Below are 20,914 nucleotides of genomic sequence, written 5' to 3'. Positions count from 1 at the left end.
TTTTGAACAAATGTAAAATGAATTTAAAACACTGAAAGTAACATGTCCGTATGCGGGAAAAAATATGCAGAAAAGCCAAGGTACAAAATGTATTTTATAACCACAGTTACGACTCAGAACAGAAAATTTGTTGGTCAGGCGTGTACAGTAAAATGCTAAAACAAAAATCGACAATAAAATAGGCCTAATAAACGAAACTCGTTGGGCCTGGTTCCAATAAGGCGAAAAAGTTCAGACTGGAAATAATTTTTAAGTATGGTTTGCAGTATTAACAACATGTTTCAAGTTATACCATTGTATGTTTACGGTAAAAAGAAACACACAATAATAAGTCAGTCTCCCATGAAAAAACTTACTGGCAAATTGTTTCGCTTCCTAATAAGTTATATCAATGATTTATCTTTCATGTTTTAATATATCCGCAGGTTTATTTTATTCCAAGCCGTATAAAAGATGTTTTTTTCCATATATTTAGCTTTTATACTCCACGTAAAAAGTGGAAAATATCGGTGCAATAAGGTAAATAAGTTGCCTTTTTTGTTTAATAAAATTATGCATAAAAATATCGTAAATTATATCTATGAAAATCACATTTTTATAATTTTAAGTATTTATTTAAAATTCAACTTTATTTTATGATTTTTAACCCGGCTTAAACAAAATAAATAAAACCCAAATACGCGTTTCGAATGCAACCATTCTTTCCGCGCTTTCTAAAATCCAAACCTTAGTCACGTGAGTAATCACCGGTAGATCCGTTCGCTTGTTTACTGTTTGCGGTTTTCGAGACTTTAGTTACGGTTTGAGGAGCAGGGGTGGCTATGACGTCAAGGAATGTCAGTACACAATCAGGAGTTGGTTCAAGTTCAAACAAACTGGTCACTACACCACGCAGTAACCGCCGGCGAAGCGTCCTTAATTTGTTGAGTCCAAGAGGACGGGCCGAAGCTCTTTTGGTCCTTTCTCCGGAAGACCGGGGTCAAGATGTGGACGACGGACCACCTACAAAGTCCGGTCGCAGTGTGCTTCGTTTTGTCGTCTTTCTTATCATAATGCATCTTTTTACCAGCATGCTGCTCTTCTCAGTCAAGGTGATTTTAAATCTTGGGTCAAAGAGGTACTAACTGCATAACAGCCATCACGTCCAATAATACGTACACATACGGCTCATTTGCATATAAAGCCTCATGAGAAATTAAATAACGGCACTAGTTGTTATGATAACAGATAATAAAGATTTTCTATAACATGGCACATTAAATAAAAACATCTTTGTTTGTATTTGATTGAAACTACAGAAGTGTTTTTGTAATTAAAAATTAGACATATGCTACTACCATGGAGAGGCGTTACGGTCTTACTGCATCCATAATTGGAACAATCGTTGCTGCTAGTGATGCAGGACATCTTGCATCTCTTTTCCCATCAGCTCTGGCAGCTTCACGTTTTTCAAGGTCAGTTTCTTTGACAAAACATTTTAAAATTTGCCACTGTGTATTGGTTTCGCTATAAATTTTTCCACTTCACGCTAAAATAAACTAACAAAGCACATTTTCAAACTAAAAAGCCAAATAATGCGACACCCAGTGGCAAGGATGCCTTCAACGCCTTATAAGGCTTAACGGACGAACACAAGCAACATATGCAAGGCGCAAGGCAAAGACGAACCAATACCCAGTAGTATAAGGAACCATGTGTGTGTCGGATGTCTTTGAAGTTCCCTTTTTTCCCCAGGCCGAGAATCATTGCAGCTGGAGGACTGCTGATGTCTTTCGGAGGTTTCCTGTGCTGCGCACCACACTTCTTTTGTGGGGCTTACGAGCCGGTGCCTTTAGCGGAGGACGGCAGCACCAATACAGAGTATGTGCCCCAGCTATGTGCGCAAGTAAGTCTGTTGCTACTGTTGGTTAAGGAATGGAGGTCGGTTAGCCTGATTTGCTGACGAGACGTTAGGAAGTCGCTTTTCCTTGTTCTTTTTAATACTGGTCTGATTTGCAGTCGGAAGATTTGGAAAGAACTACAGAAGAGTCTATTTCCAACATTTCAAGCCACCTCTTTAATTTAAGCGCGTAAGAAAGAAGCTACATTTTTTAACGCGGGGTTAGGATTTGTGTCTTTTGTTACCGCAAGTTTTTGTCCAGAGTGCCGATTGGCTATGATTTCAACTCCGTGTCTTGCACCAAACGAGGATTGGAAGCATTTTTCATCTTTTCAACTTTCATCATCGGATTTGGGGCCGGACCGGTAGTGACGTTGCACTTTTCTTACATTGACGATTTCGCCCCACCCTCGAAATCTCCCCTGTTGTTGGGTTAGTTTTCTAAACAAAAAACAAGTGTTTCTTTAGGCGCCAAAAGACCTGCGTCCTATTTTTCTTTCAGCTGTAATCCAAACCTTCTCTGTTCTCGGGATCATTTTCAGTTACTCAGCGGCTGGAGTACTGGGCCGAATCTACGTGGACATTGGTAGGAAAAATAGATTAGCATTTTTTTAAAAGAAAATTTATGTGATGACTGTAAATTATCTGGTTATGGCCAGGAAGAATTCCTCTTGCCAATGTGTTCTTGAAGTCGGGCGACGTTCGATGGGTCGGCGCGTGGTGGCTCGGATTCCTTGTGGCATCCACCGGAGCTCTTTTATGGAGTCTTCCACTCTTGTGCTTCGATGATGCAGATGAGTATGTGCTGCTGGACGAGAGCTGTTCCGAATCTCCAGAAGAGAGTCTAAATCGTGAGATATATTAACACAGTAATTAATGCTCTTGAGAGAGTTTACTAGCGACGTTTGTAGATGAAGATACTGACCATTGTTCAAGCCGCCACCAGCGTTCGCATCATCGTCCAGTCGACTATAACTATCACAGTCACCTCAGTCACCACCACCAGAGCAGCCTTCATCATATGCTTCCTGCGCGGCCGACAAGATACAAAGAAGACACTATCGTTGATGAAGGTATGCCAATTAACTAAAATATATACTCTACGTTTACGCATCTTTAAAAAATCGTGGAGCGATTATGGTATGTGTGCTAATTAATTAGATATTATTCATCCACTTGAGCATATACTGAGAAATGGAGCGCTGGTTGTGTCACTTATTGCTACAATCGGCTGGCATTTTCAACCCGTCATGAATGGCACCTTTGTGTTGAAATACCTTCAACAGGAGTTTGATTTTTCCGCGGCATCATCAAGCGTAACAGTCGGTGAGCTCAATGCTTTTCCGTTTGTTATAAATTTTTAAATATTGATTTTAATGTGATTCACCAAAGGTTGTATAATATGGATTCCGGCGTGCCTTGGAATTGTATTGGGAGGATTTCTTCATTCCCATTACCGTTGGAACGAAAAACAAGTCTCTTTGTTTCTAGTGGCGTTGATGGCAATTGCTTGCGTGTGTTACCCAGCCGGTAATTTTAGTTCTATATTTTAAGTTGAACTTTTCGGCAACAAAAACGTCAATATATGTTTGTTTGTAGGCTGCCCAACCCGTCACGTGATCGGGCTGTCAAAAACCTCGGCAGAAACTAAATCATGTGCCAAGGCGTGCAAATGCGGCGACGCAATCTTCAACCTGGACCCAGTATGTGGTGCTGACGGACGCACGTACGCCACCCCGTGCTTGGCTGGCTGCGAAAATGTCATAAAAATGGACCAAGAAACTGTGAGTTTCTCTTTGTTATTTTTTTTCCAAAATTCCAAAAAATTAAAAAACAAATGCTACCAATAAACGTTTGGTGCATTTTTGATTTTAGTAATATTGACAGAAAACAAAATTACTCTTTTTTATTAGCCCAAATCTGTGATTGTTTTTTTGAGCAATTGGACATCATTTTCGTTTTCCCATAGGTTTACGACGGCTGTCGCTGCGTGGGCTTGATTAACGACTCCGTCTTCGTGTGGAACGACAGCAACGCCCTGGTGGCCGCAGATGGAAGTTGCAGCAGCACGTGAGTATGGAAAGCGCGTATGTTGCCTTAATGTTACCCTTGTCTTACTGCCAACCAACATATTGTCGACGGCAGATGTGACAGACTGCAGCTGATCTTGTTCCTGGTAAATTTTGTTATCCGAGTCCTGGTCTTGAGCATGACCTACGTCCCGTATGGCGTTTTCTTGATGCGGAGTGTGCGGCCTGCTGACAAAGCTGTCGCCATTGCAGCGAAGGAGATCTTTGGCAAACTGTTAGGTGAGCCTCGACCTTTTTTTCTAAACCCCACTTTCAAGCAAGCCGACCTCTTATTAAAGAAACCAGTTTTAGTCTAAACTCCACATAAAAAGTAAAGCGAGTCAAATAGCTCTTCCATCAATGACCCTATTTTGCTGGAGAATTCGTATCATCACGGGTGCTGTAGTTGTGGGTACCATAATTTAAGACTTTGTCACGGGTCTGTTTTACTTTCGTGATACGCCTTGCATATTTATCCGACGTGCAAAACATTGTAAATATGTCACGTAGGCGAGCGAACGCAATAACCGTACAGGGACGCAATATGTTCCATTCAAGGCCGACCTTGAATTGTTGCCCGTATATGGCCACGCGAACTCCCCCGCAAAAATATGCTTTGGGGATTTGATGCACGTCTCATGATCAAACCGTGGCATGTCCACTGTCTCGGCGTCAATGCGGCAACGGCCTGTCGCCATTTTAGTCCAATACTTTGCCCAGAAAGCCCAACAACCTTAAGTTCTTCTTGCAGAGTATCTTCATCATGCTCCTGCTATAGTGTTGTGTTGCAATCGCAGCGTGCTCGCAATTTGACCCGTATTACTGCCTGTGCGTGCGTTTTGCAGGTGAGATACCTGGCAGCATCTTAGCGGGAAGGTTGTTCGACTCCTGCTGCATGGTATGGTCCAAAGATACTGCTGGAGGCTGCCAACTGTACGATCTTGAGACATTACGTATCAGGTAGAGTGTGTTTTGGGGGAACGGCAGCTGCTCCAGGTGGCTCCCGCCTCCAACGCCCAAAGCGTATTGCCACAAGTTGTACGCTATCACCTACACATCGGTGCATTGTCGCAACATTGTGGTGTATTCGGCTCCAAAACGCCGTTTGGCACGCGCGTTAATTAGGCCGCGTTCTGGTGTTGGAGGACATTATGCATCTGTGGCTCGCAATTCCACAAGGCTCCGCCGAACATCTGCCAAACCGAGTGCTTCTCGAGGCCCTTGGTCCCATGACTCGCTGGAGTTTCCCTTAATATGCTAAATCGTACAACAAAGACAATTTAAAACGACTTAGTCGTGTCGGAAAACGGGTTTGATCTTTGTTCCTCTTCTCCTGCTCCCCCTGCCGCTCGCCTGCTGTCACACTAATGTGGCATTGGTGCAACATGATTCATCACGAAAAAATTCATGCAACATGTGTGCTTTAAAAGAGACCTTGACCTAGGCCATTATACCAGTTTGCCGCACTAGTAAAATCAGTTTACTGCTGCCTTATACGCCTTTAGAAACCCCATGATCTGAGAGCTCAGTTTTGCAGATTTTGGCTGCTCAATTTCGTTCCGTCACTTTGTGCTGTCAGCGCTTTCTTGCTGTCCATTGTTCTACTTCAGCGACCGAACAAGGTGCTGCTTCCGACCATTCTGATCCATCCACCCGAAGGTTAGTTACTTTTCCGTTATTTTCCACTAGCTAACCTGTGCTTTCACCGTTTTATCTCAGCACATTACGTTACTGATAAATGCACCATTTCTGTAAAACTGCACTGGGTGACGGTCAAATTTTGCGCGTCGTTTTGACTTGAAACGCAGTAGTTATGTTTTCTTTTCTTGCTGTGCGTATGCGATGTAAAAACGCGGGTGCGCTTTCGACTTCTTTAGCCACTGTAACTTTATAGAGGATGATTCTCCGCGGGAAAGGCCCCGGGATCCTCCGCCGACAAAGCAGACTAATCATTGAAAGATCCGGATTTGCAAACCCTATGCTTTTCTGTTTGTTATTTTGCAATAAAATTGTGCATTAAGCCCATCATTTTCATTTTTGTGCAAATATTGTCAATGGATCGAGTGCATGCATTTTTTGAAGCATTTTCCATTCAGATGATCCCAAAAGGTTTAGTCATTTTTTTCTAATATTGATGGACCATTGAAGCACAAAATAGTTACAAATGACTTCACTTTGGCACAAAAGTTATAAAACGCTTGAAAAGTGGTCAAAATTATAGAGGGGTAGAATATAGACATAGTGTGTGTTTTGCGGTTTGCGATAAAGTGGGATTATAGTACTCGATATATGGATTGGAGTTGGCCAAACTTGACAACGTATAATCCAGAAACAGGTGATCAAACGATTGCAATCGTATGAAAGTATTTCAAGTACTCTGGGCCCACAAATTGAAATGAAGCTTAATTTAACCAGCTGCTTTGCTTGCATAAAGGTCTATATATTACTGTGTCGAATTAAAAATATACTATTTTTTGGGTAATTCTGTCATCAAAACTGAATAAAAAAAGTAAAATCGTATTGCCAGCAACGTAGAACCTATTTTTTTTGTTTAATTTAGTAGTTCCTTGCAAATATTTGTAAAAATATTTTACTGGAGTTGAGCATTTTATTGCAAATAAGGCAAATAATCGTTATCCAAAAGGATTTTGACTATTAAAACAAGAATAATCTATTTTCTTGTAAACTTATTTGAAACCGGTAGTTCTGAAAAGGTAGTAATTTGAATAAAATTGACGGTTAGAAAATTTTTCCTCATGGCTATTTGCCCGCATGTGCAATAGGTAGCATTATAGGCATGCATTGGCGAAAAAAAAAATTCGTGTAAACTTTTGTCGCGAAACTAAATTTACCGATTTTCTGTCGTACACGTTTTTGTACCAACTTTTTTTTTTCAAGTTTAGAAATTAGCATTCATCCGGTGTCCGTACTATCCTTTCAATTTACAGTAATGTTGGCAGTGAAGTGTTCGTGGAAAAGTGGAAAAAGTGTTTTCGAAGTGATTACGTGATTTCATGAACTTGAAATATTTTGCTGTATATTGAATGATCAACCATAGCTGTTTAAAATTGTGAATGTTCCTCATTGACAAAATATAACTTATTAGTTGTGCAAAATTAGCTCTAATGTTGCTATAGAAACTAAATGCGCCATAGAACTAAATTATTATGCGCATCGGGAAAAAAACGGAAGATTAATAAAAGATTAACTGATTTATTCTTAATTTCTCGCTGTCTTGTTACGATTGGCTGTTTGGTGAAGGAAATTTCAAAGTTTAGTTTAGGCCTCCCTTGGCCGAATACTTTCTATGCGAACGATGAGAAATGAAATGATACGACTTTATTTCGCTTGGTGAACATAGCGGCACAAATGCACTAAAACAATCACCAAGCCGGAAATAGCTGCACGACGTTGAAACGTGATGGATATACGACATAAACCTAACTTGTGGGAGTTGGTGATTTGATCTTTTTGATGTTTCGCCGTACCGTATCAACTAATCTAAATGGATAACTTTACCATAGTTTGCTTCAGTAAATATACAAACACTTATCCTTTTTGGTTTCTTAATACGCAAAGCAGAAACAAATGTACTACGCCTATGATAGCCTATATAGTGCTTTGGCAGTTTCAGTTCTGATTGATGGCAGCACTAATGGTCCAAAACATGCGGTTTAACAAATGTGTGTGGTCTGACGGGAATTAATGATAACGCTTGTATGATATCTGTCATTTCAATCAGGTAGGTCCAATATTTTGCAGAGTTTGGTTTATTTTGAGGAGTATGTCGTTATACTGTAGCCAAGCCCAAAACATCCAATTTGTCATATGACAGCAACTTGGTAATGCCATGTGTCTGTAAATGTGCACAAGCGTCGGAAAACAAAATGATAAACTTTCGAAACAATCAATCATTCGATTTAGTGCGTTGCCAGGGTTAGAATTGAGGCTTGTTCATTATAGCCCATACAAACATTTTCTTAATTGTGAATTGATCAGGTCATTCAATAAACTAGATTTTAAAGTCGGAACCGTATAAATAAAACAGCCAAAAGTTATGTTAAAATCTTCGTCACTTGGTTTAAAAGTAGAGGTGCATCGAATCGGCGTAATTTTGGTTCGGCCGAAACCAAATATTCGCCAATTTTGCCGAATAAACTCGACTCAATCAACCGAGTCATTTATGACCTCACGCGAATTCGTACGTTAAGCTTTTGACATGTAAACAAAATTTTGTCTGCCAGGCAAACAGTGCAGAGAAGTTGCGTTTCATTATCGTTTATTCTTATTATCTTTAATGTTGCCTTAGCCAGTGCTCTTTAATCTTTTTGGTTTGGTGAACCCTTAAAGTTTGTTGTGACGAACTCATGCACCCTGTTTACTTAAAAGGTAAACTGAGGTAAAAAGCGACATGCAAAATGGCGTGGGCTGTTTGGTCTCTACGTGCGTAAACGGGCAGCCGCATTTTTCATCAAAATTTTTTTACGTATAAATTAACGTCAATCTGCACTCTGTGCAAAACGTCTTTTGACGTAGATATACGTCAACAGTTGAAACAACATCTTTTTTCTAATATTCTGAAGGTCAAATATTAATGGTTAATTAAAAGTTTGTGATGCACCCTTGTATACCTTTTCGTACTGGTGCACCCAATGCATATTTTGGTGTGCACACCGGTTGAAGAGCACTGGCCTAAGCCATTGTTGTCAGCTTGAAAATGAAATACTGACGTTTTGTTTGGAAAAACGATAATATTTCAAAAATTATATTAGTTGACGTGCAGTTAGTTATGACATAGTTTAAAAAAATGTGTGGTACCTTATTATGCAGAAAAACACGTTTCACGCTTTAAATTTTTGGTTGTAAAAGATTCGGTTTAGGACTAACTTAATAACAGCAAATTATTTGCAAAAATGGTCGATTCGGCCGAATAAATTCGACAAACCGAATATTCAGTACATTTAAAAGTTTCGCAATAGATGACAAAGCGAAAATCATATTTCTAATTTCCTTATTTTCATGTCAAAAATAACTGCGATTGCGTAACGCACGACTTCTGATCGTTATTTTGTGTAATAATCACGTTATACGGGTAGAATAACCGCATATGGTCAACTGTTGTTGATCGTTCCGACTGATTTTTCAATCCGGTTATATTTGATTTCGCTTCAAGTAGCCAGGTTTCGTATTTATTGTGCGGGGCTGTTTATTTATTGCATGGTAATGCAAGCAAAAAAGTAGGCCAAAGAAGGCAGTCAAAGGGGTTATTGCGAGTTGTGCTTTAAATTGAGCTAGCCTACGGTTATCACAGTTGTAGCCAGTGATGGGATTCACATTTTTTGTCAGCCAGTTCTATCACAATTTAAGTCATATTTTTCAGCCGGTTATGTTACAAAAAGTCTATTGACAGTAACCAGTAATGCTAACCGGTTCGCTGATCTCATAAAATTTCGTGAGACGGTTCGAACCGATGCGAACCGACTGAATCCTACCACTGGTTGCAGCTGATAAGCAACTTTACAAAGCGGAATTTTTGCTTTTACATAGCCCAAAAGCTAAAGTTACGTTGTTTTGTAGTGTAAAAGCTGTTTCTGGTTATATCGTTCGAAATTCACTGATGAAACTATGGTTAGTTTTACTGCTGCAAGCCAAAAACTGAGAGAGAAATAAAGGGAAAAGGTGAGAGAAAGTTGAACATGTGAAAATTATCCGGTAAACTACTTTGAGCAGAAATGAATTTGTGTTGTGTTCAAATTGATCTGAACCAACGGAAAACTTTAAAAGTGCAGTAGGTATGTAGGACAATAAAAGATTTGGTCTAACCCAGTGGTTCCCAACCTTTGGTGAACCGTGGTCCCCTAAAAGTCACTTTTTGGCCTTGTGGCCCCCTTTAAGTAACCCTGAAGGACCTGTGGCCCCCTTGAAAAATGTAAAAGGCAATCTTGTGTTGGAATTCGTTACTAATTTCGGCTTTAAACAGGACGAATAGACTAACCAAGAATCCGCAATCATGATAAACCTCAATATAGACAAATAGTATGTGAAATAGTCGATTGAATTAGGGAATAAAGTTAAAAAGAAAATGGGTTTTAGTGGGTGTTTCTTGTGAATCTACACCTGTGGCCCCCTGGAACACAGTTCGTGGCCCACCTGGGGGGCTATGGGCCCTGGTTGGGAACCACTGGTCTGACCTCTTTCTTATATGACCTGCAGTTTACTTTTTAAATCCTAAAATCCTTGAAGGACAATTTTGAGTCCTTTCGCAGAAAAAAGCATTGGAATCAGAGGCATAAATCCAAAAATGCTTACGCAGTGGTTTCTGATCAGATTTAGATTTGTAAATGCGTTGTTATGTAACATGTTTACCAGTTTTTTTTAGTTTAAGGAGTGGAAAAAATGTTTGGTGGGCCGTATCATCAAAACCCTTTGCTCCAATAGAAACGCCAGGGATGAGTTCAATTGTAATTTGAAATCTACAATCTGAATCATATTTATGTTGTGTGGTTTTCCAACGTTCCTTGTTTAGGTAACGCAGTGAGAATTTGCAGGAACACATAGTGTTTTCGAACCTAAAGAATGAAATATGTTGTGTTCTGCGAATATATTGCCGTGAGGTGGCAATGACGAGCCATCCTAATCTGCAGATAAGAAAAAGGTATTTTGTCTGCGGTTGCCAGTGTCAATACAATGCGGCAATCGGTCGGTATGTGCTGCTGCAAAATTTTGCAAAACGGTTTGCTGCGTCATGTTACAATTTTAGATGTCAATTTGCCGAAATCAGCTGGTCAGCTTAGCAGTATGATAAAAAATGTCAGGATTTAGCTTCTGATAACAGATTTATTTGTCTGCTTTACGTTAGTTGAGTGATGACTGCATGCTTTGACCATTGGTCCATTGCCAATTAACCTTTAAAGTTCAGAGGCACGTTAGAGATATAACTCTATTAGAGCTATGGGTATTGCTACTGTGCTTTTAATTATTTGTAGTGAGAAATATTATAAATTTATTGCTAATTAGTATAGTTTGTACTTGATTGATAACTCAGGTTTGCAGTAATCAAACAACTTTATTTCTGTAAAGATTTTATTCTTTCTGCCACTACAGAATTTTTGTATCACTTTTATGTTGTAGTTGCAAAATTTCAACCAATTTATATTCAGCCTTCTGTAAGAATTTTAAAACTTATAATAATGTATGGTTCATACAACTTAATGTGATCATTGTTGATGTCACTAATGATATGATGTGATATTTTTAAACAGTTAGCTTACTGTGCCATAGTAGGTAGGGAAAAGGGTGCTGTGTTAAATCATGGTGCAGTGCCACTTGCTTCATTACTGAAGTGGCCTGTTGTTGTGCTGATGCTGAAGAATGAAGAAAAAATTGTTGTGTGCCTCTACCTCATTTCTACCACAGCATTTTTCCTCTACCTCGGCAGCAGTGAGATCCATCGAACAGAGACTCGTTTGTTTTTTTAACACTGAGAGGCCCATCCTGGTAAATGAGACTTCAATGTTGACAGTTCATATGCATAAAGGACGATGATTTTATTTATACGCTAAAAAGATGATGGTTTTATTTCTGTGTTTATTTTTTTGAGGCAACAGAAAATCTTCTGCAGCACAATTTATGTGTTTTCTTAGAATATCATAAGTTTGTAAACTTTAGCTAGGTGAAGAAAAGAAGTAAGAGCTACTGTGGATTTTAGTTAGTTTTGATTTTGTTTGAACAACACTAGGCAATTATTTTTTTACAGTGCTTATGATTATGACCCTCTACACTAAAAAATAAAAAATGTGATTCTTGTTGTTTCTGTAATATATACAATGTTGGGCTTAATTTTTGTTTGAGTAAAAGAAGCCCTATATTGAATTCTTTTCAAAAATAAGTAAATGTAGTGAATCATCGCTAGACAAATAAAACAATACTTGAGTACTTCTGCATTAAATATCATTGCTTTTAGTTATGAAGGAGCATCAGCTGTTTATAGTTTTAACCTCCTGCCACTTAAGTGTGGGGTAGTTTTTGGTAACGGACTTAACGTAGCAATAGCTTGGCTATTTAAAAGGCCATGCTAAGAGCTCATCAATATTTGATAAAGCACTGTCGGGGAGAATTCAATTCCAAAGTGCAATGTGCTGACTTTAGCTACATTTCACTTTAGCTATGGTGTTATTATTGGCAATGCTGTAATTAATGACAAATGCAATTTTGTCCTAAATGCTTTCTGAGATATTGTAGAGTGCTTAAACATAATAACCTGCTTTGTTGGTTGAACATAACAAAGGAACATTAATGAAGAAGTTTTTAGTTACTGAAACTATTTGTTACATTGCAAATTTTTGTTTAGGCCAGAGGCTATAAAATGTCAAGCCATTGCATCTAAATTGGTTTGTCTGTACCAGGTATGAGCAAGCGGAAGGCTGAAGAGGGAGACAGAAAGTCTGAAGAAGAAGAGGAGGAAGAAAAATATGAGAAGAAACAGAGAGTGGAGGAGGCTTCCAGCTCCCAAGCCAAGTATTCTTATGAGGAGGCGGGTCCTAGTCATCGAAGCTATCCCCATATATTGGAGCAAAGTTCAACATTTGATGAACCAAGAAGTCTTTCCCAACCTCAACCGTTGCACACCAGAGGCCCAGGAAGACCAAGAATTCATGTTTGTATATGTTTAAAATTGTGTTAATCTGCATTTTTTTCAGTTTTGTTTACAAGAGTGACCAAGAATTTGAGATCATGTTTGATAAAAAATATTTATTGTTTAAGTTAAAATTCGATTTAAATCATACAATTCATTTTAAAGTTTCAGTCATTGCATAAAACAATGCAAAAAAATGAAGTATACAACTATCACATTCACCTTTTGAATTTACGGCCATAATTTTGAATTTTCGTTAACTGAGAGCCTGTAGGTCATCTGATCTGTCGCAATACCGTCTAATGGACAGTCTAATGTGCCCAGTCCGTCACCTTGTCAAAACTCGGACACCCAATGACCGTAATGGATGGTTGGAAGTCGTGGTCCGAGAAAAATTAATAATGCACACGCTGTGTATAAATAATGGCCCCGCATTGCTGCGTTTCTTAACGTGCAGAGGGAACACTGAAAGTGGTATTTCGTATTTTGGCGAAAAGCGTAACTAACAAAAATACGTTTTTTTTTCGGCAGCCACCGAAACCAGCTGGTGTAAGCAGACCTAGAGGAAGGCCCAAAGGATCGAAGAATAAGAAGCCTAGAAAGGTACCTTACCAATTTGATGCTATCGGCAACTTCTGATGTTATCTGAGACATAAATATTTTACAATGGTCCAGTTTTATTTGGACATCGGTTGTGGATGTTTATCAACAAAATTATACATTCTTGACGGTTGATTATTGTCGCTGTTGTGTAAGCTCTTTCGGAGATTGCGTTATCGATTTGTAAATATTTGTATTTTTTTAACTCTTCGCACGCTGCCTCAGAGAAAAGAAGTGGTGGTAAGTACTATAAAGTCGTTGTCGTGGCCTGTGTAGTAAACTGGCTGTCCAATCTTCGTGTGACCCTGCATGCTGCCCATGTGCTTGCTTGCCTTCATTCCGTTCAATTTGTCACACATGATTTGTATGCAATTGATTTATCGTGCGTCGCCGCGGCCGGTCGTTTGACTTTACGCAGTCATTCAACGAACTGTAGTGGTCACCACACGCCGGGGGCCAGAGGATTGTTCGCGGCCTTTCTTCAGGGGTCGCTTACTGCATTATTCGCCGCTTGACCCTGTGGTCTCCTTCCACTCTAATGTGTTTTCATTGCAACGCCTAAAAGTGCTTACAATAAAGCTTTTCACGGTTAAATATGGCGGCATCGTACTGACTTCAGTCTTTTGATGTTTAAAGAGAACTGTACGTCCACCAAAGCGACCCAGAGGAAGACCTCGAAAGTGGGTATGTCATTGTGCGTTTTCGCTGTCCAAAAACGAGACCCTTCGCGGGATAAATGATTGTTATTATTTTAAAGCCTCCGGAAATGTGGGAGGGATTTCAAAGGACTCGTGAAGCTGCTGTACAGCAACAACTTAAACAACAGCAGCAAATACAACAGCAACAACACCAGCAGCAACTTCCTCAGCACGAGGTATGGTCGACGTATAATCACTTGGGTTTAACTGGCGAAGGTATTTAGTAAGCGTTTGTAGACGCTGTATTGATAAAATGAAATTACAATTAGGGATGGGCCGAGCCGAGCCAGAACCCGAGTACTCGGTACCGAGCATCGCTGTTTTTAATGCTCGGTGCTCGGCCGAGCAGTTGCACAAACTGACCCGAGCGTTAAATTTGCATATTCACGCCCTGCTAACATATGTAACTAGTGTTATAAACGGTGTTTATGGACAAAAACGAAAGATTTTTCAAATGCACTAGATGGTGGGAAAACGCGTATTTTATGGGCATGTACAGGTTAAAAAAACACCACCGGTGACGTAAGAGACCTTGTAGAGCTAAAACGTAGAAAGGGGATTTTTTGTGACGTCATAATGCACCGAGCGTGCTCGGCCGAGCACCGAGCATTAAAGTGAGATGCTCGGTGCTCGACCAAACAGAACATTTGCAGTTTTCGCACATCCCTAATTACAATGTTAAGATTTTTTGAGCACCAAGTGCATGTTTTTGGTGTTTAAAATAAAACTAATGTTCGTTTCTAAAAATGAGTGTTCTGCGTTTTGGTTTTCAAGGCGATTACCTTTTTTTGTCAAGAATGGAAAATCATTTCCTTGTAACGAAATCAGTCGATAAATATCGTGGAATATATTTCGCTTAATTGGTATCTTCAGTTCCTTATTCAAATAGAATCACTTAAACGGTGATCGTCGATAACCATTCTGCATGTTAAAGGGTCCGATTTTGCTCGGTTCAAACACCTCCTATTTAATCAGGGTTGCCATCAACATGGACCCCGAAATAAGGACAACCGAAAAATTGAGTTTTCTCACCAACGAAACAAGCTTTTTTGAACTAATCTTTGCATTAATACGAGCCACGACATATCACATCCGTATTGTTTGCCAGAAACAATATGTTGTAGCAACGCCTTGTTCGTGAAAAATACATATCACCGCTCAAGTCTAGGTTTACTTTTGCTTTTAGTAGGGATTTGACTTGTATTCGTTAAAAATAAGACAAAATAAGGACTCAGGTCACAAACAAGGACATTTCTTATAAATGAGGACAATATATTTTTCTAAGACATTGATCTTTCAAATAAGGACAAATCTTAGAAATAAGGACGGCATGGCAACCCTGTATATAATGTTTTTTACGCTTGACAGTTATATAATCTTTTTCCGTACATTTTGTTGTTGTTTTATTAAAGATGCCCGGCCCCAGCCATATGTACATGGATCAACCTGGCGATCCCAGCATCGTGATGCAGGTGCCAGGTGGCGGTCTTCTACCTCCGCCTCACCACCTGCAACATCCACACCACTTACCGCATCAGCAACCTCAGATGCCTCACTATATGCAAATGCCTCTTGAAACCGAGCAACCTCAAGAATATCCCCTTGTAATGCCTCGCCACACTTTACCTCAAGACCTGGCACAGCAGCAGCAACAGCAACAGCAGCAACAACATCAACAGCATCACCTGATGCCATCTATGCTCCTGCACAGTGCCGAGGAGCCGCATGCGGGGGAGCATGGGGAACAGGAGGAACTTTTGTGGATGCAGCAACTGCCCCCGGAAGACTTGCCGCCTCCTCATACTACCTCCTGAATTTTACTATTTTTTGTGGCTTCCTCGTAGCCGCAGTAGGGAATTTTAGGGTATTTTCTTTTAGGTCATATGCAGTTAGTTTTTTTACTTAGGCACCTCGAGGTGTAGGAGTCGGTGGGTATAAGTTTGTGCTTCGACAAAGCATTATCGTTTAATCGGCGTTAGGAAAATCATGAGCCACTGTGCCGAAATACCGGGTCGCTGAATCATGACCGTTTGCTCGCTCATTAGATGGTGTGTGTTTTATTTAAGTTTTGAGGGGCAGTAGGCCACTCCCTTTAACCTTCAGAATCTACCTCCTTGCTCTTGCCAGCCCGTATGTACAGCATTGTCTGTGTAGAATGTTCTGTCCATTGGCCTTAAGGGCTACAAGCCGTCTGCGTAACGGAGTCTACCTCCCGCAAGCCATTTCCCGCTGCCATAACTTTGGCACGTAAATTTGTAGTTCCACATAAGCATCAAAGTTCTTCCTCTAGCGTCTGTAAGAAGTTCCCATTCGTATTGTTGCAGCCGAAACTACCTAATTACACAGACGCCTTGATCATTGCCCTTTTTGCTCCATAGCCATGACTTGCTGCTTGTTTTTTTTCTCCGAATCGAGTATGCAAGCCTTTACTTATCAGCATACTTTTTAGGCAAGTTCAGTTAAATTAAAGCGTGCGCTTTGCTGTTTAATGTCGCCCACGCTAGCTTGCATTTTACGTTTACATCTTTTTTCGCTGTCTGCCGCCAACAGCGTAAAACCAAAGAATTTTTCTTCCTTTGAGGTGTGTTTAAGTAACAATACTGTTAGCATGTGCCGTCGTAACACAGCATTACTGGACGTTGTTATATGCTTTTTCGTCAACCTGCTATACCGCTCTGGTTAAAGGTGCTGTGGTTAGGGAATGCGAATGCTACACAGCAGACGCCGACAGTCTAACACTGGGATTGGATTGCGATTTAATTACTAGCCAGACACGCCACTGATCACGCAGCAGCATCAGCTATAATTGGTTGACGTAACCCCACTAAAGTCCCAATGACTAAGGCCCCGGTGGTAAAAATATGGCCGCCTATCCAGTGACACAGGAACCCCGTCGCCATATTGCCGTCTGTTGCGAAATTTTTCCAGCGATTTTTTTCGTCCGATCGCAGCCCGAGGATCGATTTTTGTGGCGCGACGTCGCCGGGCGAATCGTTTATTCTTCCACCAGTTCTGTGCTCTGAATTAAAATGCGCGAGCGGCCTTCATTAAAAACGAATTAACTGGCAGCGCGTGGCGGTCACAGGGCCCAAAACTTGCCGAGGTCTTTCTTGGCCATTGCGGTCTCAGCCCCTGTCCAATTACCGCCTTCCGAAATGACCAACCGCTCCCTTCAAATGGGCCTCGGCGATTTGGCCCACTGTATATTATTGATCGCGCTTAGGCCTCTGCTTAAAAGTTACCGCGCAGAGTAAAATGACGTGTACCCTTTCGTATTGACCAGTGTCTTTTCTTACATTACACACTACACCAGCAGTGTAGCTTGCTAAGTTTGCCACTGACTGTATTAATTTGCTACGTGTCCCGAGCAGTATTCCCTTTTTTAGTCTCGTCAAGTGTATTTTGTCTTTGCACTGTGCCATTTTTTCAATGTTTGCTTCGCATGCGCTGCTTTTATGTTTGGCTGCCGAATATTATTGGTTTCACTTTTTTTTCGCTGCAGATATCAGCAAAATTTTAACAGTAATGGGTTTTAGTTTCGCAATCATCGCTTTATCTGTTTTAGATTTATTTGCTGCGGCTTTTTTGCCCGAAAAAATACTTTGTTTCGTGTTAGTTGAGTGAAATTACGAAACAAGGGTTTTTAATAGGTTTATGAATTTTGTTTATAAAGCTGTTTTCACAGCGCTGGCCTAAACTCATTTTCGGTAAATTTTACAAAACTTATTTTCGCTTTACATCGTTATACAATCGATCCGAAAATGTGCTTTACGTTGAAAGCCTTTCCGTGTATAAAAACTTATATTGTACCAATAGTTAAAAACCGTATTACCTGTCTCCACAAGGTTACACATTTTTTTTAATTGGTCTATGTTTTTAACCTACCAGTTCAATATGTGTTAATAAGCCAACCAAATGTTGCAACCACCTGCGAATTTGTTTCATTTTTGTTTTTCTATGTGTTTCAACGTGACTTGCTTTTTAACCGTTGCTTCATGTTCCACACTGTCCCTTTCCTTCTTCAGCGTTGTACAGCATGCCTGCCGTGTTAATTTTTGTTCGTCTGTCCTATTTTTGCTTCGCCGCTTGACTTCAATGTATTGTTCTTTTGCCGTTTATTTCGCGTCCCGCCGAATCTGTTTGGCGGCATTGGCTTCACTCTTTTCCCGCCCGAGCCACGCTTCAGCCCCTGTTCTTCGTTCCCCTCGCTTCATTTCAAATATATTGACTGGTTGGTGAAATCTCACCAAGCACTTTGTCTAAGTGTTATGCCGTTTTTTTTGTATTTATAAAGTAGCAAAGCGAGGAATGATATTGACAAAAAACAATTGCTGCGCACCAGATACGCATCTCCATTTTCAATTTTAGCCGTATTTGTAGCAAAGGATTAGTAATCTTTACCGAAAATAAAATTATCAAAACAACACATAAATACACAAGCTCTAAAAAAGAACTAAATCGTTGATACTAAGCAATACCCAGTCTGCAAAATTCTTGCCCGTCTTTAATTCCTGTATTTGCTTGAGGAAAAATTAATTTACTCTTTTAGCTCCACGAAAAATTACTGCACGTAAAAGTAGTTAAAAAAAGAAATCCAATCGCTGTAAAAACATAAAACTATACCGATTTGGTCGAAAAACCTTATTATTTTGATTTTTCAAAACAAAATGCGGAAATTGCGCAATAGGGTGCTAAATCCCCAGTTCGCAAAAAAATAGGGAAAGCACGTTTGTGGTTCAGGAAAAAGCTCTATGTAAACTCCAAAGTACGCTGGTTTCAAGCTTAATCGGGCAAACTGAATGAAAATACGCCAAGTTTGCGTGAAATCAAGCGATTCGCACAATCGATTCCTACAGGGCGGGTCGGCTGCATAATTAATGAGGTAGCGATATAGGCTTCAGAAAAACCACGCGTTGCCCTCCAGGTCGACCACATGTTTGTTCAACACGTAGTTTATCGCACCGGTTCTCTTAACCGCACGACGTTGTTTTCTGATGTTTCCTGCAAACCGCTCCAGCCGTGTAGGGTTTAATAGGTTAAATTTTATCTGACAATTCGTGCACCTCCAGACGTCTGCATGACAATTTTCTTCAGACTGCAAACACCTACTGTCAATTGTAGTCACCATGCGCCAGACTCTCGCTTGTCAAAGAAACGTCTGTCAATTTCAGATGTTTACAAGCGTTTCCCAGCAGACCATTGCAGAACGGCCCAATGGCATTTACATTGTCATGTTGCAACGCCCGTCTTCCGTGTTAAGCAAAAGATATTGCTTGTGCAAATCAACAACGCATCGAGTCTATTTATAGGTCATCACCAATGGGTTGTTATATTTTGCCAACTTGCTGTACGTTTAAGTATCAACGTTTTATAAAGTTGTCTCTTTACCGCAAGGGCGTGGTTAAGGATTGAAACCGCAGCTGCGGGCGCCTTGGGAACAGCGTAGTGTTACCGTGTAATCCCTTGGCTACGGTAATTAATGTCCACCCGTGGTAGGAAACTTACGTCTTTGGTGCCTTTACGCTCTAATCCTGAAACATTTATTAACCCAAAGCGCTGTTGGTCCTGGTTTAAAATTAGCTTCTGGGCTTTTCGTTATTTATGATAAGTTAATTAGTTAGCGTTTTGTTGCCACAATAATTTTCCACACTCCAAACATTGTTCATGGCTCTGTTCTTAAATCTATTAATCACTGATAACGTGATAAAAATATGCTGAAAGAAATAAGGATTATAAGCATGTTGCTTTTGTCGTCCCCATTTAAGTCGCAATATTGCCCATAACTCCTTACTTTTGATTAGAAATCGAATCTAAATCCGATTGGTAAATAAACAGTAGACGCTTTAGCAAGGGATTTCTAATCCAAAAAATGCAAAGGCCAATCAACATTGTTGGTAAAACGTGGGAATTTTTTCGGATTTCAACGCCGATTGTCCCTGAATTCCCCTCATTCGACATAATCACACTTCTGGCGTCAATCTAAGTTATCTAACCATATCAATGGGAACGGCAATGTCCATCATAAATTGGATCAAGAGATATAAGATGCGAATGTGTCGGTCGTCAGTAGGCTATGTCATCTGATGACCTACAATTTGTTCGGAGATTTGGGTTTTCAAGGTCAACGTGTTATTTGGTTTACTGCAGTATGGGTAAGTGGGCATCAACAAACATTTTTTTATAATATGCCGTCGTTTCGATGTCCCATACGAGACACCTTCATCAGGGTACTGACATAACTTGAAAACACAAAGACATCAAAACGTCGGCATATTATAATGAATCCTGCTGGAAGAGCTAACAATTTGTTGATCCATTATGCCTGACAGCAACAGTTTATTCATAAGACTGCATGTTAAACATCTATCGTAAATCGTATGTTTTAACGCAAATTGAGTCAATTTTTTTGTGTTTTCCATTTCGACTGGATGGCGTGACTGGAGCGCTCATTTTGCGTGGACATCCTGCTGTTCGGGTTCACTTTCTTGACACGAGACACGCAAAAAATCCCGAATAGCACTGACGGACATCGGTGACCTCATTTCAGGCACCAGGCTTGCACGCACGCTTACATGGATTACATAATAGGAAGGCCCCATTTTTGCCATGCTAGTGGGATCAACGACTTGACCGATAGAGAGACGGCAACGATGTTATTTTCTCTGTATTGCCACCTTGTGAAGTTTCACTGAGTTTACTTGCTCCGTTAGATGTCGCTACCTGCACTTATATATGGGTGTTTTGAAACTATGCACGAGTTCTACATCTTGTTGGTTATAATTATCACAAAAATTTTGCTGATTTAAAAAAGCATTTTACGGATTAACTTTTCGAAAGAGAGATATTGATAACAAAATGACGTTCATATCAATAATTGCTATTTTAAACGTCTTAAATATCGTGGAAACTGTAATACTCTTTTTTTTTTTTTATATATGTAGTGTTTTAATTTTTGACATACAGTATTTTCAGTTTTCAAGATAGAGATCAGCAATTTAAAATACAAAAAAATAGTTTGAAACTATCCCAAATT

General features: G+C 40.0%; 1 protein-coding gene across 2 annotated transcripts; it reads left to right on the top strand.

Moving 5' to 3' along the window:
* The first annotated feature begins 735 nt into the window (after positions 1–735).
* Positions 736–18,139, top strand: LOC145229120 (solute carrier organic anion transporter family member 2A1-like). 2 transcript variants are annotated; one of them, XM_080094383.1, is made up of 21 exons: positions 736–1,091; positions 1,324–1,454; positions 1,735–1,885; positions 1,999–2,069; positions 2,142–2,311; positions 2,382–2,465; positions 2,539–2,730; positions 2,791–2,952; positions 3,041–3,205; positions 3,272–3,409; positions 3,479–3,663; positions 3,849–3,949; positions 4,025–4,188; positions 4,794–4,908; positions 5,486–5,607; positions 12,354–12,604; positions 13,115–13,186; positions 13,409–13,423; positions 13,820–13,867; positions 13,941–14,057; positions 15,294–18,139. In XM_080094383.1, exons 1-21 carry the CDS (start codon positions 822–824, stop codon positions 15,693–15,695), a joined length of 3,126 nt encoding a protein of 1,041 aa, XP_079950509.1. In that variant the 5' UTR covers positions 736–821; the 3' UTR covers positions 15,696–18,139. The 2 variants fall into 2 exon arrangements, with proteins under 2 accessions (XP_079950509.1, XP_079950510.1); XM_080094384.1 differs by lacking the exon at positions 13,409–13,423.
* Positions 18,140–20,914: the final 2,775 nt, after the last annotated feature.

Source organism: Phallusia mammillata, chromosome 5 (assembly GCF_965637545.1).
Source record: "Phallusia mammillata chromosome 5, kaPhaMamm4.hap1.1, whole genome shotgun sequence".
Lineage (NCBI taxonomy): Eukaryota > Metazoa > Chordata > Ascidiacea > Phlebobranchia > Ascidiidae > Phallusia > Phallusia mammillata.
Note: the sequence above shows the minus strand (reverse complement) of the source record. Positions and strands in the feature narration are given on the sequence as shown.